General features: G+C 47.4%; 1 protein-coding gene across 1 annotated transcript in view; it reads left to right on the top strand.

Moving 5' to 3' along the window:
* The window catches only part of ST8SIA2 (ST8 alpha-N-acetyl-neuraminide alpha-2,8-sialyltransferase 2), a 50,202-nt gene that overhangs the window by 10,302 nt on the left and 21,384 nt on the right, over window positions 1–18,516 (top strand). Inside the window, exon 2 of the mRNA XM_066239082.1 lies at window positions 18,219–18,281. Coding sequence (XP_066095179.1) covers window positions 18,219–18,281 — 63 coding nt within the window. The remainder of the gene's footprint in view (window positions 1–18,218; window positions 18,282–18,516) is intronic.

Raw genomic sequence — 18,516 nt, 5'->3', positions numbered from 1 at the left:
TGCACATCCTGGGCCCAAGGCAGTGACCTTGGCCCCTCAAACCGGGAGAAACCTGTCAGAGCATCCCTATTGCCCATCACAGAATTGGTCTACAGAGACCCTCAAATGGATGTCAGAAAAATTAATAATAATAATTATTATGGCCACCTGCTGGATGTCTGTGTGCACAGAGAATTTTTCATACATACCTTTATTATATTATATTTCTACACCTTTATTATAAAACCCCTGCAAAACCCATTTTATGGATAGGTAACTGGAGACTCAGGTATAGTGACTGGTCGATGAATACAGAAAGAAGAACTGAATTGTATCAAGGTCTAGCAACCGTTCCCACGTGCCGGGATTTAGCCCTGGGGACTAAGCTGCTTCTCTCCCATGAGCCCCGAAGTGGCAAGGAACCATCCTGACTGAGGGTTGAACTGATTACTAAAGAAGTCTCAGGCAGCTGCAGTGTGTACAAGAAACAACCTTGACTTGGGGCTTCAGTGTGCGTCACACGCTTCCAAAAAAGCCGGTCAGCAAAGCTCTCCCAGGCCATGTCCTTAAGCCCCGCCCACCCAGGCGTGGCTAAGATATTCCCCAGCAGCAGGCACTCTTCATGGTTGACAGCACAGGAACAGCTCCCTCGAGTTCTTGGGGTTTCTGAGTGGTCTGCGTGGCGCGCCCAGCCTGCAGGCTAATTCCAAACTGCACTCTCGGTGCTGCAGAATAGGGAACTGAGCGAGAAGCCTCTCAGATGATCAAAGGTGAGCGTGGGGGGCTTTTTAGAACCAACCTGCCGTCCTCAGAAACAGCCTCTGGGCAGGCTGGAAGCCAAGAACATAATTGTATTTATTTCTGACAATTAGTCTCTGTTTAGGGCAAGGGATAGTGGTATTATTCCATTTCGGTTGGTGATATCGAGATTTCCTTTGATGATAAATTCACTTAAGTTTTTAAGTGAGTCAATGTAAAGAACAGGACTGAGTCAATATTAAGTTATGCAAACAGCTGAAGGTAGACCAGGAAAATGACTCAAGTTGGAAGTGGCGGGGGGTTGGGGGGGCTAGCCTGCCTTCTTCCACAGGGCCCTGACCTGCCCCCTCTAGAGCGCAGCCTTGACAACTCCTTGCAAAGCTTCTACAGAGAGTGAGTTCATCTTTTCCAGAAAGAGTACCGGACATAATTTCTCACTGTCTCCTGGAAATCGCCCGGAGCACAGAGCATCCTCCAATCGAACAATCTCATGGATGACCTTATAAAGGCAGCGGTGATTTGGGCCAGGAGGCCCCTCCCCACCCAGCAGCACCTCTAGGATAGCCCCTCTCCTGCAGCCTCCCTCCCGTGACTCTCCGCTGTGTTTGTACCACCGCTCACCCTTCCTAGCCCTGGCCGGGTGGGTGCCTTTCTCCTCTGCTAGATTGTGGCCCTTGGAGCATCAACCGCATTTCCGGTGTGTGCTGTGTGTGCCTCCAGCTCAGTGCACGGTGCCTGGCAGAGACTAGCTGCTGGCAAGGAGAAAAAGGAAGAAATGAGGGAGGGCAGGAAGACATAGTTAACTCCTGGAGGCTCAGAAAGGCCCCTGCCACCTACATTCTTTTTTTTTTTCTTCTTCTTCTTTTTTCTAAGCGAGAGGAGGGAGATAGAGAGACAGACTCCCACATGTGGCCTGACTAGGATCCACCCAGCAACCCCTGCCTGGGGCTGATGCTCTGCCTGTCTGGGGCCATGCTTGCAACTGAGCTATTTTTAGCACCTGAGGGGGAGGCTCCACGGAGCCATCCTCAGTGCCTGGGGCCGATGCACTTGGACCAGTTGAGCCATGGTTGCGGGAAGGGAAGGGAGAAGCGTGGAGGGGGTGGGGGGGAGAAGCAGATAGTCATGTCTTTTGTGTGCCCTGACTGGAAATCAAACCTGGGACATCCACATGCCAGGCCAATGCTCTACTACTGAGCTAACCAGCCAGGGCCTGTCAACTACATTCTGCAATTATCTATACAGTGTTGACCCCTGGACGACTCAGGAGTTAGGGGCACCCAGCCCCTACACAGTCAGAAATCTAACTTTTGACTCCCCAAAAACCTAATGATAGCCTACTGTTGATACGGTCAATTCACACATATTGTGTATGTTATAGGTAATATATGCTGTCTTACACAAAGTGAGAGAAAATGTCATTAAAATCATGAGGAAAAGAAAATACATTTACAGTACTGAAAGAAAATTTGCATGTAAGTGGACCCGCACCATTTAAACCTTGTTGTTCAAGGGTCAACTAAAATGTAGTAGGTTATGTGAGCTCCCACATAACTGTCTGGTTTGAGATCCATTGAGTTCCATCTTATACATAGATGAAGCCATTTTCATTTTCCCGCGTTCCATAAAGACAGACCAGGCCCTGGCTGGGTGGTTCAGTGGATCAAGCATCAAGCCAGCACACCAGAGGTCGCAGGTTCTACCCCCGGTCAGGGCACGGAGGAGAAGCAATCAATGAGTGCACAACTAAATGGAGCAACTAAGTGAAACAATGAGTTGATGCTCCTCTCTTATCTCTCTCAAATCAATGGGAAATTTTTTAAATAAAGAAAAGACAGACAGACCATCCTACAGATAAAGTCAGTGTCGTTAGGGGGGCGATTCCTGGTTCTATCCAGGCTCTGTGGCCTGGTACCAGAAGCAAGAGAAGGGGCAGGATGTGGCCAGAATTGGAAATCAGCTGAGCGGGCTCCTGGCAGGCTGAGATCAAGCTGATAACGGGGAGATTAATAAGGGTCCGCCAGTGTCTCTGTCCCATCGCATCGCCGAAGGTTTCTAAATCAATGCGCGTCCGGCTGGCTTAATGGTACCTAATCTTACCTTTTTTGAAGCAGGGACATTTGGGAGTGGAGATTAATTGAGATAAAGTGAAGTAAAATATATTGACTTTTGGATTTGGGGTCTTCATCAGAGCCCCATTGTGTAGTGTTGCTTTTTATTTTCTGACTTGGAAAGAGGTGGAGATTAGCCCCTGGAGAGGATGGTTCAGCCTAGTGTATATACTTTTGTTCTAGTTTTTTGTTGTTGTTGTTTTTTCCATCTTACACAAGCTGGTTTTTCATAAGGGAAGGATCCATTCCTGTCCTGTGTATCGCTGCGCGCCCAGCACACGGCCTCCACCTTGCAAATGCTCAAAGGCTGTTTTTTCAAAGGCAGCGTTTCGCTATAACCAGCATCCGCTATCTGCTGGGGCCAGTCTGCTGGAAAAGTCCGTCAGTTTCTGACTTAGGTGTGGCCTGACAGGATACATACTCCGCCCCTGCAGAAAGCCTCGGCCTGGCTCCCTGGTACCTGGCTGCTGTGACAGTTACTACTGGGAGCGTCGGCGGTCGTCACAAAGCTGCGTGTGTGAGATGCACCGGCCTCTCCACACGCGGGTACGTAGGAGCCAGCGCTAGATGCTGGTAACCCGCAAACAAGAACACAGCACAGGGGAGGTGCCCAGGGAGCTCACGGTCTGGCGGGGGAGGGGGTTCCTGGGTGACAACGAGAAACGTGTCTGGAGTCAGAATCCAGAGATTGGGTCTTTTTGTGTGAATCTGCCACCAGCAGGTCCGTGACCTTAAGGACAAGCTCTAGCTCTCTGGGCCTCAGTGTCCTTTCTTTGAAATGAGAGTTGGAGGCAGTAGTGAGATTCAAATAATTTAACAACCAGTTCTCTGCCCTAATGACTATTTTAAATATAAAAAAAAGCAATATACCGAAAGGTAATTTGTTATTTCATGCATTTAACACTTAAAAAAGGACAATAAAAGAGGTACACAAAACTAGATTATGTTATAAGAAAATGTTTTAAAATATTCAATAATACCTGACAAAAAAACAATACAAATTGTCACCCCCGGGTGGTTTGGCACTTTTTACATTATATGATATGTTTGTTTATTGAAGTAACAAACACGGGGGAATTAAATTGTAGTGTTTCATCAAAAGTATAATGAGTTTTATGAAATGAATAAATAAATATTGCAAGCATAGTTTTGTCAAATTTTTTTTCACATATGGGTGGGATGAACATTACTACGGGCGCTTAGAATACACTGGTGCACAGATGAACATTAAAAAAAGAGTGAGGAATGTAAATTTGTGATTTCCACATTGCGCGGCTGCCCTCCTTAGAGAGAACCCTGATTACAAGTGCCATTTTAACAACTGGTTCACCGAATTCAACAAAAAATTAGGTATCGGTTCTGGTGAACCGGTGCGAACCGGCTGAACACCACCTGGGGGAGGTACGCACAGGTGTTCTCCAGTTCTAACGCATCAGAACGGGATGCCACGCTCAAGGACTGTCCCTGCTGAGAGGAGTCAGACTCTCTGGAAATAGCTAATCCTTTTGCTTTTGCCTCTGAAGTCCTTGCTCTGAAATTTTAGAGCAAGGCAGTAAATAGGTGCTGATCTATTTTCAACCACCAGCTGCTCTACACTGAAAAAAAGGGGGGGGTGTGGGAAGGCTACTTAAAAAGAAGAGGAAGAGGCCCTGGCCAGTTGGCTCAGTGGTAGAGCGTCGGCCTGGCGTGAGGGAGTCCCGGGTTCAATTCCTGGCCTGGGCACACAGGAGAAGCACCCATCTGCTTCTCCACCCCTCCCCCTCTCCTTCCTCTCTGTCTCTCTCTTCCCCTCCCGCAGCCGAGGCTCCATTGGAGCAAAGTTGGCCCAGGCGCTGAGGATGGCTCTGTGGCCTCTGCCTCAGGCGCTAGAATGGCTCTGGTTGCGACAGAGCAACACCCCAGGTGGGCAGAGCATCGCCTCCTGGTGGGCATGCCGGGTGGATCCCGGTCTGGCGCATGCGGGAGTCTGTCTGACTGCCTCCCCATTTCCAGCTTTGGAAAAATACAAAAAAACAAAACAAAACAAAACAAAATAAAGAAGAGGAAGACAAACTAACACCCTGAGTGTCTATCCATGCCAGGCATGGCAATAGACACTTTCACAAACCACGGAGGCTCTTGACACACTTGCAAGATAGACTCCGTAACATTGTCGTTCCCCCCTCTTGGCATCACCGGGCAAATCACTGTATTGCCACAGGGTTGGTGTTCCGGATAAATTATGCTCCGGAGACCACGTTTCAGAAAAGCACAGGAGTGTGTGTAATAAAATACAGAGGAGCTGTCTATCAAACAGAGCTAAGTTGGAGGATTTGGGAAGCTTTCTTCCGTCGGTTACCAGAAAGATCCCTTATCTCCAGCAAACATCTGGTGTGTCCAGAACATCAGCCTGGTGGCAGTCCCTGTCCTCCCTGTGAGCCCTGCCGTGCAGTAAGGACAAAAACGACACCGAAGTGCTAATGATACTGATGGTTCATGCTCTAGGATCTCCGAACGGGGAGTCCCCCCCACACACACACACACACATACACACTAAGGACTGGGACAGACTTTTTCTGGAAGAAGCAGGATCAGGGTTGGACCTACAGGAAGGGTCCAAGGACTAAGCTGGGAAAGTGGGGAGAGGTTATATGATCAAATCACAGTCTTGGCGGCCTGACCTGTGGCAGCACAGTGGATAAAGCATCGACCTGGAACGCTGAGATCGCCAGTTTGAAACCCCGGGCTTGCCTGGTCAGGGAACATACGAGAAGCAATGGCTATGATTTGATGCTTCCTTCTCCTTCCTCTTCTCTCTCTCTCTAAAATCAACAAATAAAATCTTAAAGACACAGATACACACACACACACACACACACAATCTTGGGTGAAAAATGGGACCAGTAAACAGAGATCGGGAGAAGAAATGGAAGAATAAAGATTCTGAGACCATCTTCTGGCGGGGGATGAGGTCCCAGAAATATGAATTTTAAAGGAAGGAAGACTGGGATCGATGTTCTTGCCTTTGGGGCTGTGGTCCATGCAGACCCCACTGCCTGAAGCTCTTCCCACAGCCCTTTGTGAGGCTGGCTCCTCCTCATATTTTAGGGTTCTGACAAAATGCCATCCCCCAGAAGAGCTCTTCCTTGTCTCTCCTGAGGGCACCCTCAGTCTGTAATCCTCTGTGACATCTTCTGTTTTCTCCTCTGTGTCAATGCCCCTGGATAGGTGTTCGTGATCCTTTGTTCGGGGTGTTTGTCTTTCTTGTGAGGATTTCCTGTCTCCAAATTTAGATTTAAAGCAGCTTCACAGGGGAGACTCTCCATATCCACCCCCCGCTGTGACCCCAGATCCTGGCACATAGTAGGTGCTCAATCCATGCATTGGTGGAGCGGCAGGAATCGTAGTTCCATCACAGTTAACACATTCTGTTTTCTTCCGTCCACTGCTCCTAATTTCTCCTCATGGACAGCACTGTGGAAATGCCACTTCCCTGAGGACAGCCCTTTCAAGAGGGCTCGGCAGGGTCCGCAGGCAGCAACAATTTGTTCTGCTTCTCAGTGTGAGCCCACAACAGGACACTGCTTTGCAGGGAGAGACGTCAAGACCTACGGAGTTCTCGGCTGGCAAAGCTAGAACCCATCAGGAGCCAGAACCCTCCCTGACATCCCGTCTGGCCTCTTCCCCCCACTGGGCAGGAGGAGGGAGAGTGGACTTTATTCAGGACGGGGCAGGGTGGGGAAGCAGACACATCAAACACCCAGAAGAAAAGCACCTTCAAAGGCCTCCTCTTCCTTGGTGCCCTCCAGGGGTTTTCTCAGGAAAAGGCTGCAGCTGACATTGCAACTGCTCTGTCTGAATGTGGTCCCTCGCTCTCTCTGAATGTGGTCCCTCGTGGAATGAACAAAAGAGAGGGAGGAAAGGCCGGATTAAAGCAGGGGCCTTTCACATCCTGGCGAGGCGGATTCCAGAGCTCAGCTGGCACGTGGGAGCGGCAGTCGGGCATTCTGCTTCTCTTTAGAGACCCTGGATGGACCCATATTGTGCCACATGGCTGAAATGAGGAGTTTTCATAGCTGCCGAACTCTGGGCTAAGGTTTTGCAGTAGCACTATATATTCTTAAACAATAAAAAAAGTTAACAGGACGTCCAAGGCTCACACTGTGTCTACAACAGGAGACCCAGCAACTGTCACAGAAATGGCTACTGACAAACGAAGGCTCTGTGGTTCGAATGCTGCGTCCCCCTGAAGTCACACGGTGGAATCCTGAGCCCAGTGTGATGGTGGTCAGAGATGAGGTCTTTGGGAGGTGACTAGGTCACAAGGGTGGAGTCCTTGTGATGGGATGAGTGACCTCATAAAAGGGACCCCACAGAGCTCCCTCTTCCTGCTGCCAAGTCTGTGACCTGGACGAGGACCTTCAGTGAACATGCTGGTTCCCTGATCTCAGCCTCCAGAACTGGGAGGCAGAAATCTTGTGGTGTTAAGCCACCTGGTCTGTGGTATTTTTCTCTAGCTTCCCAAAGGACAAAAACAGGAGACTCCAATGCATTTCTATATAAAACCACTCCTAAGCATGGCGTTTAATGTAGGCGTGGCCAACGGTTTTTGCCCCCCGGGCCAGATTAGAAAGAAAACTTTTTTTTTCACGGGCCGGACGAAATATTAAAATTAAAAAATGTTAAATACAAAAAACGATTTGTTTAAGTAAACAAATTTTTACTATGTAATTTATTTATAAATAAATGTGAGTGAAAAAACTTTAATATACAATATTATTTTAATAAAAATATATTTCAATAAAAGTATAATTACATACCGTATAAATGTCCAAACTGTATCGCAATCAATCAAAACAATATTTAATTAATAGAATGAGCTTGAAGGGGTTATATCGTAAATAAAACAATTATTTCGTTTTACGAACAGCCTGGACAGGTTTTCAGTTATCAACTGCAGCTATTGTCTATGCTACAATGCCACTTGACTCAGCACACTTGACCACAAAAATAACGAATTGTTTGACCTTGGGTGCGCACTGGCAAACTCCGCCTAAAAGAATGTGGGTTTCGCATCACCACTAAACGTCAAACAGTTCATATCGAGTACAGACGAGTACAAAAGTTGTAAATCTTGCCCTGGCCAGCTGGCTCAGTGGTAGAGCGTCGGCCTGGCGTGCAGGAGTCCCGGGTTCGATTCCCAGCCAGGGCACACAGGAGAAGCGCCCATCTGCTTCTCCACCCTTCCCCCTCTCCTTCCTCTCTGTCTCTCTCTTCCCCTCCTGCAGCCGAGGCTCTACTGGAGCAAAGTTTGCCCAGGCACTGAGGATGGCTCTGTGGCCTCTGCCCCAGGCACTAGAATGGCTCTGGTTGCAACAGAGCAACCGCCCAGATGAGCAGAGCATCATCCCCTGGTGGGCATGCCGGGTGGATCCCGGTCGGGCGCATGCGGGAGTCTGACTGCCTCCCTGTTTCCAGCTTCGGAAAAATACAAATAAATAAATAAATAAATAAATAAATAAATAAATAAATAAAAGAAAAGTTATAAATCTTTATAATGGAATTTTTAAAAAAAATAAGTATCGCGAATCCGTTCGACCAATTATTGGAAGTTAACCCTAGATTAGTCACACGCGAAATTCTTTTCCACGTATCACTATCTTCTTAAATATCTCGATTTCCAAAAATCAAAGACGCTTCCGCTTCTGAGTAGCTGAGATTTCAAAGTAGCGGAGAGTATTAAAAATTTAATCGTGGGCTGCATAAAGTCATTATGCGGGCCGTACGTTGGCCATGCCTGGTTTAATGGCTGCATCATATTTTATCCCTATTGGTGTAATGCTAGTAGGGAGTCTCACAGGAATGTTCTCCCAATTAGCTCGCCAACGGCCTCACAAGTCCTTGTTGAGTAACCTTTGCCTCCTCTCCATCCTCAGGCGCCTCCCTGACTGCAATGTTAAGTCTTTCGTGCAGAGGTGAAGGGCAGGGGGCACAGGGGGATTGGCTACACGTAGACCGTGGTCTGAAGCTCTGCTCTGCCCGCTTAATCACTGGGTGACCCTGGGAAAGTCACTTAACCCTTTTGGGTCTGTGCGTCCTGTTTCTAAAACCAAGTAAGAAGGCCCTGGAAGGTTGACTGGGTGGATAGAGCGTCGGCCCGTGTGCGGACGTCCCAGATTTGCTCTCTAGTCAGGCACACAAGAGAAGCAACCATCTGCTCTTTTCCCTCTCCCCCTCCCCCTTCTCTCTCTTCCACTCTTGCAGCCAGTGGCTGGATTGGTCCAAGTGTTGGCCTCAGACACTGAGGATAGCTCAGTTGATTTGAGCATCGGCACCAGAGAGGTTGCCGGGTAGATCCCGGTTGGGGCAACTGTGGGAGTCTGTCTCTCTATCTCCCCTCCTCTCACTTAAAAATAATGAGTAAGAAATATAGACATTCACATGCTTCTGCCACCGTGCCTAGCACAAGGTGAGGCTTCGGCAAATGAAGTTATTACTGTTTTTCATTGGTCTCTTGGAATCTGCAGCCGCTTCCTAGGGATGCATGCTGTTAACATGTCCATTGGGGACAGGGATTCTCACCTGGAATGGTGAAGGCAGCACTTTTGGGGAGTAAATTTTGGATGGGGGGGAGGGAGGCTGTTTTGTTTGGAAAAAAGAAAAAAACCATATTCAACAATACTTCCTATATAAAAATTTTATAAAAACTAGTATTCTGTAGAAGAACTAGAAAGTAGTACTGAACAAAATCTTATTGGGCATGAATATAGAGAAAAATGGAGGCTTTTTAATTGGGGGCGCCCTCTGCCAGGGGAAGAGTGAGGCTCAAAGGGGCAGTTGATGTCATTAGAAAGGGAAGCTTACAGAGTCGAGAGGAGATGATTTAAAGTAATGTATTTTCTGAGCCAGAAGGAATATTAAAGATGCCCTAAGGACTCTAACCCATCTCTTGGAATCATTCATCATGCCTCTGCCTAGTAGTATATTTCCTCCAGAGAGAGAGAGGTCTGTCCAGGGCCACCCCGTTGTCACACCCAGGGCGCCAGGGCTTGACGTAGCCAAGGAGGAGGAAGGGACTGCTGTCGCCAAACGTTGATGTGGTTCAGATAAGATGAGAACTGAGAGACATCCACTGCAAGGTGTTCACACAAGCCTTCCTTTGAACCCTGGCCAGATAGCTTGGTTGGCTAGAGTGTCATCTTCATACAGAAAAGTTATGAGTTTGATCCCTGGTCGGAGCGTGTACAGGAACAAATTGATGTTCCTCTCTCTCCCTCTCTCTCCTTCTCTCTTTCTAAAATCAATCAATAAATCTTCTTTATTAAAAGTCTAAATAACACAAGGTCCCTTAATAGAGGGATGGGGATATGTCCCAGACTGGCGTGGGGCCAGGAGAGGGTAGAGTTAGAACACAGAAGGCATAGACGAGTCTTTGAAGACATCTGCAGTCCTGGAAAAAGACAAGGAAGCCGCTGAGGGAAATATGGAACTAAGGTGGGTTGTTTACATTAGATAAGAAAAGCCAACATATATGAATGCTAGTTGGTGTGAGCCAGCGGCAGGGCAGATGGATTAGGAGCTGGACTCCTGAGCCAGTCTGCTGGTTCAAATCCCGGTGTCCCTACTTAGCATGCAACCCTAGACAAGTCTTTCACTTTCTCTGTGCCTCAGTTTCCCCTTATGTAGAAATGGATAGCCACTTCTGCCTGGTAGGGCTGCGTGCGGCTTACATGAATGATACAAAATTATAGAACAGTTCTAGAACAGAGCTCAGCATATCCCAGGTCCAACAAGAATGAGAACGACCACCCCGCTGAACGAACGCTGTCGAATACATGGAAGAGAGAAGAAATCGTTGCTAGAACAGGAGTCTCAAAGGCAGGAAGGGATACAATTCAGAGCTCGGGTGGAGGTACGGCGCTGGCTTCTCTGTTGTAACAAAGGAAGGGAGGAGGCTGAGTCCTTCTACTGACAGCTAGTCACTGTCCCCTTCTGAAGTCCAGGCACAGTGCTCAGCAATCAGCAAGACAGACACAATGCTTCCAGCGTGGCGCCCACATTCTGGTGGCAGAGCCGGGCAGTGCACTTCAAACATGAAACACGGCAATCCAAAGATCCGAAGAGATGGGACTGGGGAGGGAAGGCCACTCTGAGAAGGTGACATCTGAGCCAAGATTTGAAGGAGGGGGGAAGTGAGCCATGGAGACATCTGTGGGAAAAAATCTGTGGATGTTCTAGGAAGGGAACAGCCAGTGCAAAGGCCCTGGGGCTGGAGCTCGCCTGGCAGTTCTGGTCAGGTGGGCAGTGGTGATGGCGGTGAGGCTGGTGTTTCTCTCCTTTCGCCCCACACCATGCTCCCAGAAGGCTAAATCCTGTTCTCTGCAGTGGAGGGACTCCTTCAGCTTGTTAGACTCATTAATTCATTCACAATCCTCTCTAAGCATATTTGATGTGTAGGAGCTATCCCCTGCTGATGGCAATATAGAGATGAATAGGACCTCGTCCTACACTTGGCCCCTGTCTGAGGGTGGAGGAGGGCTGGTGCTGAAGCCACAGGCTAGAAGAAGCTGCCCCCTGCTGCAGGTTACGACCAGGACAGTGAGGCAGAGCCTACCGAATGGGGCACGAGACTCAGAAAAGATGCTATGACCATGAACACCTACCGACAGCTTCCACTGTTCCAGTTCCATCAATAGCACAAATATCTATCGTCTCTGAGTCTTTTGGGTTTTTTATATTTTTATTTGTTGATTTTATTTGAGAGAGAGAGAGAGAAACATTGATGCATTGTTCCACTTATTTATACATTCATTGGTTGATTCATGTATGTGCCCTGATCAGGATTGAACCCATGACCTTGGCATGTTGGACGACGCTCTAACTACCTGATCTACTTGACCAGGGCCACCTGGGGATTTTAACTGCTTTGCTTTCTGATGCTTTGAGTGGTCAGGTTTGGGGATGCAGCATTCTTAAAAGTCTTTGTATCATGAAGTCTGTCTCCTGTCTAAGACAGGGGCGGGCTGGAGGACTACCAGTCCCACGTGATTCTGCCGTCCGGGTTCATGTATCCTCTGGCCGGTGCCTCCAGTTGTTCTGGTTTGGATGATAAACTATCTGCCCCTGACCCCTGGTTCCAGGTGACAGTTTCATGCTCAGAAAGGATTGGGAACAGCATATTAAGCATGAACCACTTGGCATCCAAGGGACGCACGTGTCTAGTTGCATTTTGATGTACTTTTCTAGAAAGACCAGTGAAATTGGCTGGAACCTGATCGAAGCCCTCAGTTCTCACGGATGCTTTCTAAAGTTGAGCAGAGGGAAGAATCCAGAGTGAACCCGCACCTTTCTGTGCGTGAATGGAGTGTGCTTGAAATCAAAGCAAAGGGCTGAATCAACCCACGCTACCAGGTAACAGGAAGGAGGCGAGGACGGCAGAGAAAGGAGCTGAGACCTCAGTAAGGGGAGCTCAGGGCAGACGAGATCCGCCAGTGAGCTTGCTGACTTAACTCTCCCCATCGGCACCTGCAGCACCCAGGGAAACCCAACTGTTATGGAAACACCATTGTCAAGGCTGGAACCTACCTCGGTCTCTTCAGAACTCGGTGCCCAGCGTCACTTCAGTATCTACGAGGTTCAAGAGCGTTGGTACAATGATAAGACCTGCTCTATAGGAAAAGGTGTCTGAGAGGCTGCTGAGCACATCGATAAAGCTATGAGGCCTGACTTGATTGATGAACGAGAAGTTAGATAAAGCCCCGGCTGGTTGCTCTGTGGATAGAGCATTGGCCCAGCATATGGATGTCCCGGGTTTGATTCCTGGTCAGGGCACACAGGAAAAGCGACCATCTGCTTCTCTGCCCTTTCCTCATCCCCTTCTCTCCCTCTTCCCCTCTCATAGCCAGGGGCTCGTTTGGTCCAAGCACCGCCCAAGGCACTGGGGATGGCTCCGTTGGTCTAAGCACGTCAGCCTCAGGAACTAAAAATAGCTCGGTTGATTCCAGCATCGGCCCCAGACTGGGGTTGCCGGGTGGATCCCGGTCAAGATGCATGTGGGAGTCTATCTCTATCTCCCCTCCTCTCACTTTAAAGAAAAAGAAGTCAGCTGAGTGGGTGGAACTGGAGAAAACAAACAAACTGGTGACAGTACCACTCGCTGTCTCTTAAAGCTGCTACTGTGACACTTGCGGTCATGCTGGGTCTCCCCTGGCAGTCTAGAAGTGACTGCCCTGTTCCAACATCCAGCACAAGCCACGGTGGTCCTCACACTGGTCGTAAGCAGGCAGTGCAGGGACTCACGGTCCTCCCTGTCGGAGCTGTGACTTCAGGAAGTTGTGCTCGTGGGAGCAGAAGCCTATCTCCACCAGAAGGATGTCATCGAGGGGGGAATACAGCAAAGTTGTCTCTCAGATGGAGGATGAGGAGCATTTTTCTCTTAACATTCTAGAGCAGATGTTGGCAAAGTATGGCTCACAGTTCAAATCCGGCCAGCTACCTGTTATCTCGTGGCTCTCCAGCCAAGATGATTTTATACTTTTAAATGGTTGTGGGGGAAATCAAAGAAACTGTAACATTAATTGTGAGTGCTTTACAATAAATACATCATGCACTGTTCTAAATCTTTGCATTCCTTAGCTCATGCAATCTTTAAAACAACTCCATAAAGTAGATACTGTTACTACATTTTATAGGTGAGCAATCCAACCGGGAGGTTTTAGATAGGTTAAGCCATCATTAAAGATCACACAGCTAGGATTCAGACCCAGGGAGTCTCATCTCAGACATGTGCTCCTAACTGGCTTCCCCCTTGCACAAAGGTCCCCAACACTGTAAGGACAGACAGTGTGGTCCAGAAGAGAGACTTAGGTAACACATTCCAGTGAATCCACACAAGGGAAGGTAACAAGTGTTTCAGAGAAGGAAAGGCTTGTGGAAGAATGAGACCACCTCTCTCTCATGATGACAGGAGTGCTAACTTGGAACCCCCGTTAAGCAAACTCTTTTCCCTCCAAGAAGAACCATATTCTTCTCATTAATAAACCTATTACTCACCCCATTAAATTTAATTTCTGTTATAAAATTATTTGCAAAAATAAAATCAACCTATTACTATAAAAAGTATTCCATTATTATTAGTAGTATTATTTTCTTAAATGAGAAGCAGGGAGGCAGAGAGACAGACTCCTGCATGTGTTCTGACCAGGGTCCACCCAGCAAGCCCCCTATGGGGCAATGCTCTGCCCATCTGGGGCCGTTGCTCTATTGCTTGGCAACCAAGCTATTTGGTGCCTGAGGCCATGGAGCCATCCTCAGCACCCAGGGCCAACTCACTCCAATCAAGCCATGGCTGTGGGAGGAGAAGAGACAGAGAGAAGGGAGAGGGGGTGGGGTGAAGAAGCAGATGGTCGCCTCTCCTTTGTTCCCTGATTGGGAATTGAGCCCAGGACATCCATACGCTGGGCTGATGCTCTACCACTGAGCCAACCAACCAGGGCCAATATTCAATTATTATATGTTTAATGTCTTCAATAAAAAAAATTGTGGAAACTCATTTTCTCTCTTGTTGCTTAAGTAGCTACACCTGCATGCGATCTTTAATTTTTTTTTTTCCTTGACCCACAAAGACTGTCCTGGCAGGAAAGTGGGGGGAACTTGCTGCCTGGCCCTTTAGAGGAAAAATTTGCTGACTCCTATCCATGACATCCTAAAACATAGAGCTTTAAAGTAGTCAGTCTCTCCCATCACTGTGGCTGAGAATCCTTAGCAGGGTTAAATGGCCAGTGGTCATTATTGATATTATACCTGGTTGTATAGAGTTCTTCACGGCATGCCAAGTGCTTCCCCTTGTATTTTCTCATTTAGATGATCTGAGTGTCCATGTGTCTGTGGTTTCAGCTTGCTATGAATTATCTTCAGCAAGTTTTTCTCACTTGACCATCTTCTTCCATCCCTCAACCAAGCAGATATCAGCATTCCCCCATTACAAGGGCTATAAGCTTATCTTAATATCATCGGAGGCAGGAAGCTACCTGGGTGGGGGGGGGGGGGGGATACCTCTCCATTCCATGTGATTCATCTTGAGCCAAACATCTGCAGTCCAGGAGTCTGTGAGTGACAGTCTGCCCCCTTCTGTGGGTGTCTGAGAAGTAGGGCATGCAGGAACACGGCATGCAAACCGCAGGGAAGATTTGGGAAGAAAGGTCCCGTGTCATGTGGAAGTCAGACTGGATTTGCTGAGCCCTAGATCGGCCGGGTGCTGGGCAAAACTAAGAAGGTGAGCAAGATGCCTTGTGTTAATATCGGTCTTCTTATTATCAGGCCAACAGATTAGGAGACTGCTGTCATCGGAAAGGTCGTGCGTTGCGGTCCTGGGTCACAAGAGGAGGGGCGCCCTACACTATGCAGGGCCCCTGGAGAAGCACCAGGTCACTCAGGAGGCAGAGAGTGAGCAGGGACTATGGTCAAGAAGCCTGGCTGTGGTTTCCCTGGGAAGCAAGGGGGAGGCAGGGTAAGCAGGCGTAAGATTGGCTAGTTTGAATCATTTCAGTGGGCTCGGAGGCACAGGGGCATCCCTAAGTGTCTCATTCCTGGCTCTGGGCTGAGTAAGGCAAGGGAGTAGTGGCCCAGAGTGTGTGAGACCCCAGTAAAGGGGATGGCAGGGGGTGGGCTCTAGATGATTGGCTGGTGTTTGAAAGGTGCATTGCAAGGTCATTAGCAATTGGCTGACGCTGGTTCCATCAACCAGGCGGGTGCATCCGCGCAGAACTTGCCCCTCCGGGAGCCCTCTCACATTTCATGGACGACACTGGCCTGGGTTTGTTGTTGAGGTTTGCTTTGCTTTTTGTATAAGCAGAGTTTATACGTTTTTACGGAGTCCAGTGCGTCGACATTTCCTCTTAAAGTTTCTTCTTCCGGAAGCTTCTGAATTTAAAAATTCTTCCCATACATTCCTCGTGTCTCATCAAAGACTGATAAATATTCTCTCCCTTTTTCTTACCAGTTTCTTACCGGTTGCTTTCTTTAAGTTTTTTTTTTTAATTTATAATATTTTATGATTCAAATAAATTTTTATTTATAAGTTTATATTGTTAATATATATTATTAATATTTAACATGTAGGCATATACAATACATAACACGTTACATATTATTAATCATTTTATTTACAAATTTTTTATTTATAATTTAAATATTGTTTAATTCAGTCTTCCCCAGAGGGTGTTGTAAGTATTCTTGGTAACACTGTAAGACGATTTTAGGTATTCCACTGATAAATATTTTAGTGTTAATGATTCTTTTTTTGAGGGGCTCACATGAGTATTATATCATGGTATTATATACCAACCTCTATTTTCACAGATGGCATTGCTTAGGGTAACTTTTCAAAGATGAGTCCATTTTAAAATTTAAGTAGATAATCATGTGGGTGACTAACAAATACAGCAAACTGGTAATAGTGCTGTGAGAATTCCTGAAACTTGGAAAACTCTACTTAAATCCACTTGAAATTTATTTTGCCTTCTAGAGGAGGGCAACACTCAACTGATTTCCCCCCAAATCCACTTCCAGATTGTAAACCGACCACTCCAAACCATTTAAAGAACTTCTCATTGATGGTGATTTATAAAAATCATACATCCATTCTTACATGCAGCATTACTGGACGGTCTTCTTTTGTTCCATTAACCTTTCATTAATCTTGACCTATGACCTGCTTTAAATTACTGTACTTGACTTAATGTCTGGCCCAGCAGGTCTTCCCCCCCTGTAAGAAGAGCTGGGTTAGGATGTGGGACGGCAGAGGTCAGTGACACGTGGACAGCAGCGTGCCCAGAAAAGCCCCCGGGACCTGACCCGAGTGGATTATGGTTCAGAGTCAGAGATGGCCAGAGAGTCCCAGACCCCGAGACTGAAGTCAAGAACTCCACGCCCCCCCAAGGGGAAATGGGAGGCACAATAAAAAAAAAATGTTAAGGGTTGATTTAACATATGAAGAACCAATGATCCTCTGTGTAATTAAGTAGACTGGGAATGATGAAATTTTAGACACAAGGCCAGTCATAGCATCCTTTCTGCTGTTTGGTCATCTGGTGATGAAATGGGAGAATATGGCTTGCTGCCAAATAGTTGTAAAAGACATCTAAGTCTAGCCTAACCTGTGGTGGCACAATGAATAGAGCATCAACCTGGAATGCTAAGGTCGCGAGTTCGAAACCCTGGGTTTGCCCAGTCAAGGCAGATATGGGAAGCAACTACTATGAGTTGATACTTCCCACTCCTCTCTCTCTCTCTCTCTCTCTCTCTCTAAAAAGCAATAAAAGCAATTTTAAAGACATCTAAGTCTATCAGGAAAAGGCATGTATATGCATTTACACACACATGCACTATATCTACAAGTATGCCAAGCCTAGAGAAAGCCAACAGAAAAATCCAGACCTCAAACCAGTGTGGAGATCGGCATTAACCTCTCAGAGAGTTTTTTTTTTTTCCCTGTGATTTTAATCGTCTGTTTGCAGTGCACCAACGTTCTCACTTTTTAGGGGAACTTAAAAAATGAGAAAAGTACAAAGAAGTATCGCTTCAAACCACATATCTTATCTAGAATCAGTAGAAAAAAAAAATGACTTGACTTAAAATAATTAGTTTCACATGCAAGTTTTAAAAAGCAAAAAGCGGGCCAAGTCCCAGCGTTAGACAGCTCCATCCATCCCCCGGCCCAGTGTGATCACAAAGCAGGGCGAGACTTCAGGGCCCAAGAGCCTGAGTCCGGGGCAGAATGGGACAGAACTGGTAGCTGGTGGGGCTGGAAGGGCTGTGGAATGCTTTTACTTCAGAAACTCAACCTCCAGAGGCGCCAGCAAAGGACCCCATCAGGGGACAAATATACGGTGATGGAAAATGAGTTGACTTTGGGTGATGAGCACACAATGCAATTGACAGTTCAAATGTCATAGAGATGGTCACCTGAAACCTGTCTACTCTTACTGATCAATGTCACCCCATTAAAATTCAATATCTAAGTTTTAAAAGGACCTCATTAGTCACCCACCTCCTGCTCCCCACAAAGTGATTAACCAGGGAAATGAATCCCAAGGACTTTGTCTCCAGACTCCTATGGAAGTCTCAAATGGAAACCTTGAACAAGGTCCAGGTGGGAAGCAAAGGAGGGCATGGGAGGCCTGCTTCGGGGGCGGGGGGGGGGACACTTGCGCTCGTGGCTGGGTCCGGAAGTCGCCGCCGGCCGAGGAGAGGCCCGAGTGAGATCTCACCCACCCTCTGTAGTTCCCCAGGGCCAGCAGCCGGATCCCCTGCCGGATCTCCTGAGGATGGAGGTAGGGCTTTGCAAAGAAGAGCTGGGTTTATAAATAATGCATTGCCTTTGTCTTGCAGGAATTCCGGAGGCAGAGGTACAATCAGATCGGCTGTGAACAGCTTACATAGCAAATCTAATAGGTTTGTAAATTAGATTCTGTGTTCATTTGTTTTTGCTGTAAGGCAGCTATTAATCTGTTTCTTCTCCTTGCTGGATGGTGCCCTTCTTACTTAGCAAATAGATCTGTTTTGTTTCACTTTGGCTTTGCATTTCCCTAATCACTTTGGGCGGGTTGGGGGGTGGGGTGGGAGGGGAACCTGTCCATAAAAGAGTCCATGAAATGGCCCAAGGTCTAGAGGTTGCAGAGATGGAAAA

This window comes from Saccopteryx bilineata, chromosome 7, assembly GCF_036850765.1.
Source record: "Saccopteryx bilineata isolate mSacBil1 chromosome 7, mSacBil1_pri_phased_curated, whole genome shotgun sequence".
Lineage (NCBI taxonomy): Eukaryota > Metazoa > Chordata > Mammalia > Chiroptera > Emballonuridae > Saccopteryx > Saccopteryx bilineata.
Note: the sequence above shows the minus strand (reverse complement) of the source record. Positions and strands in the feature narration are given on the sequence as shown.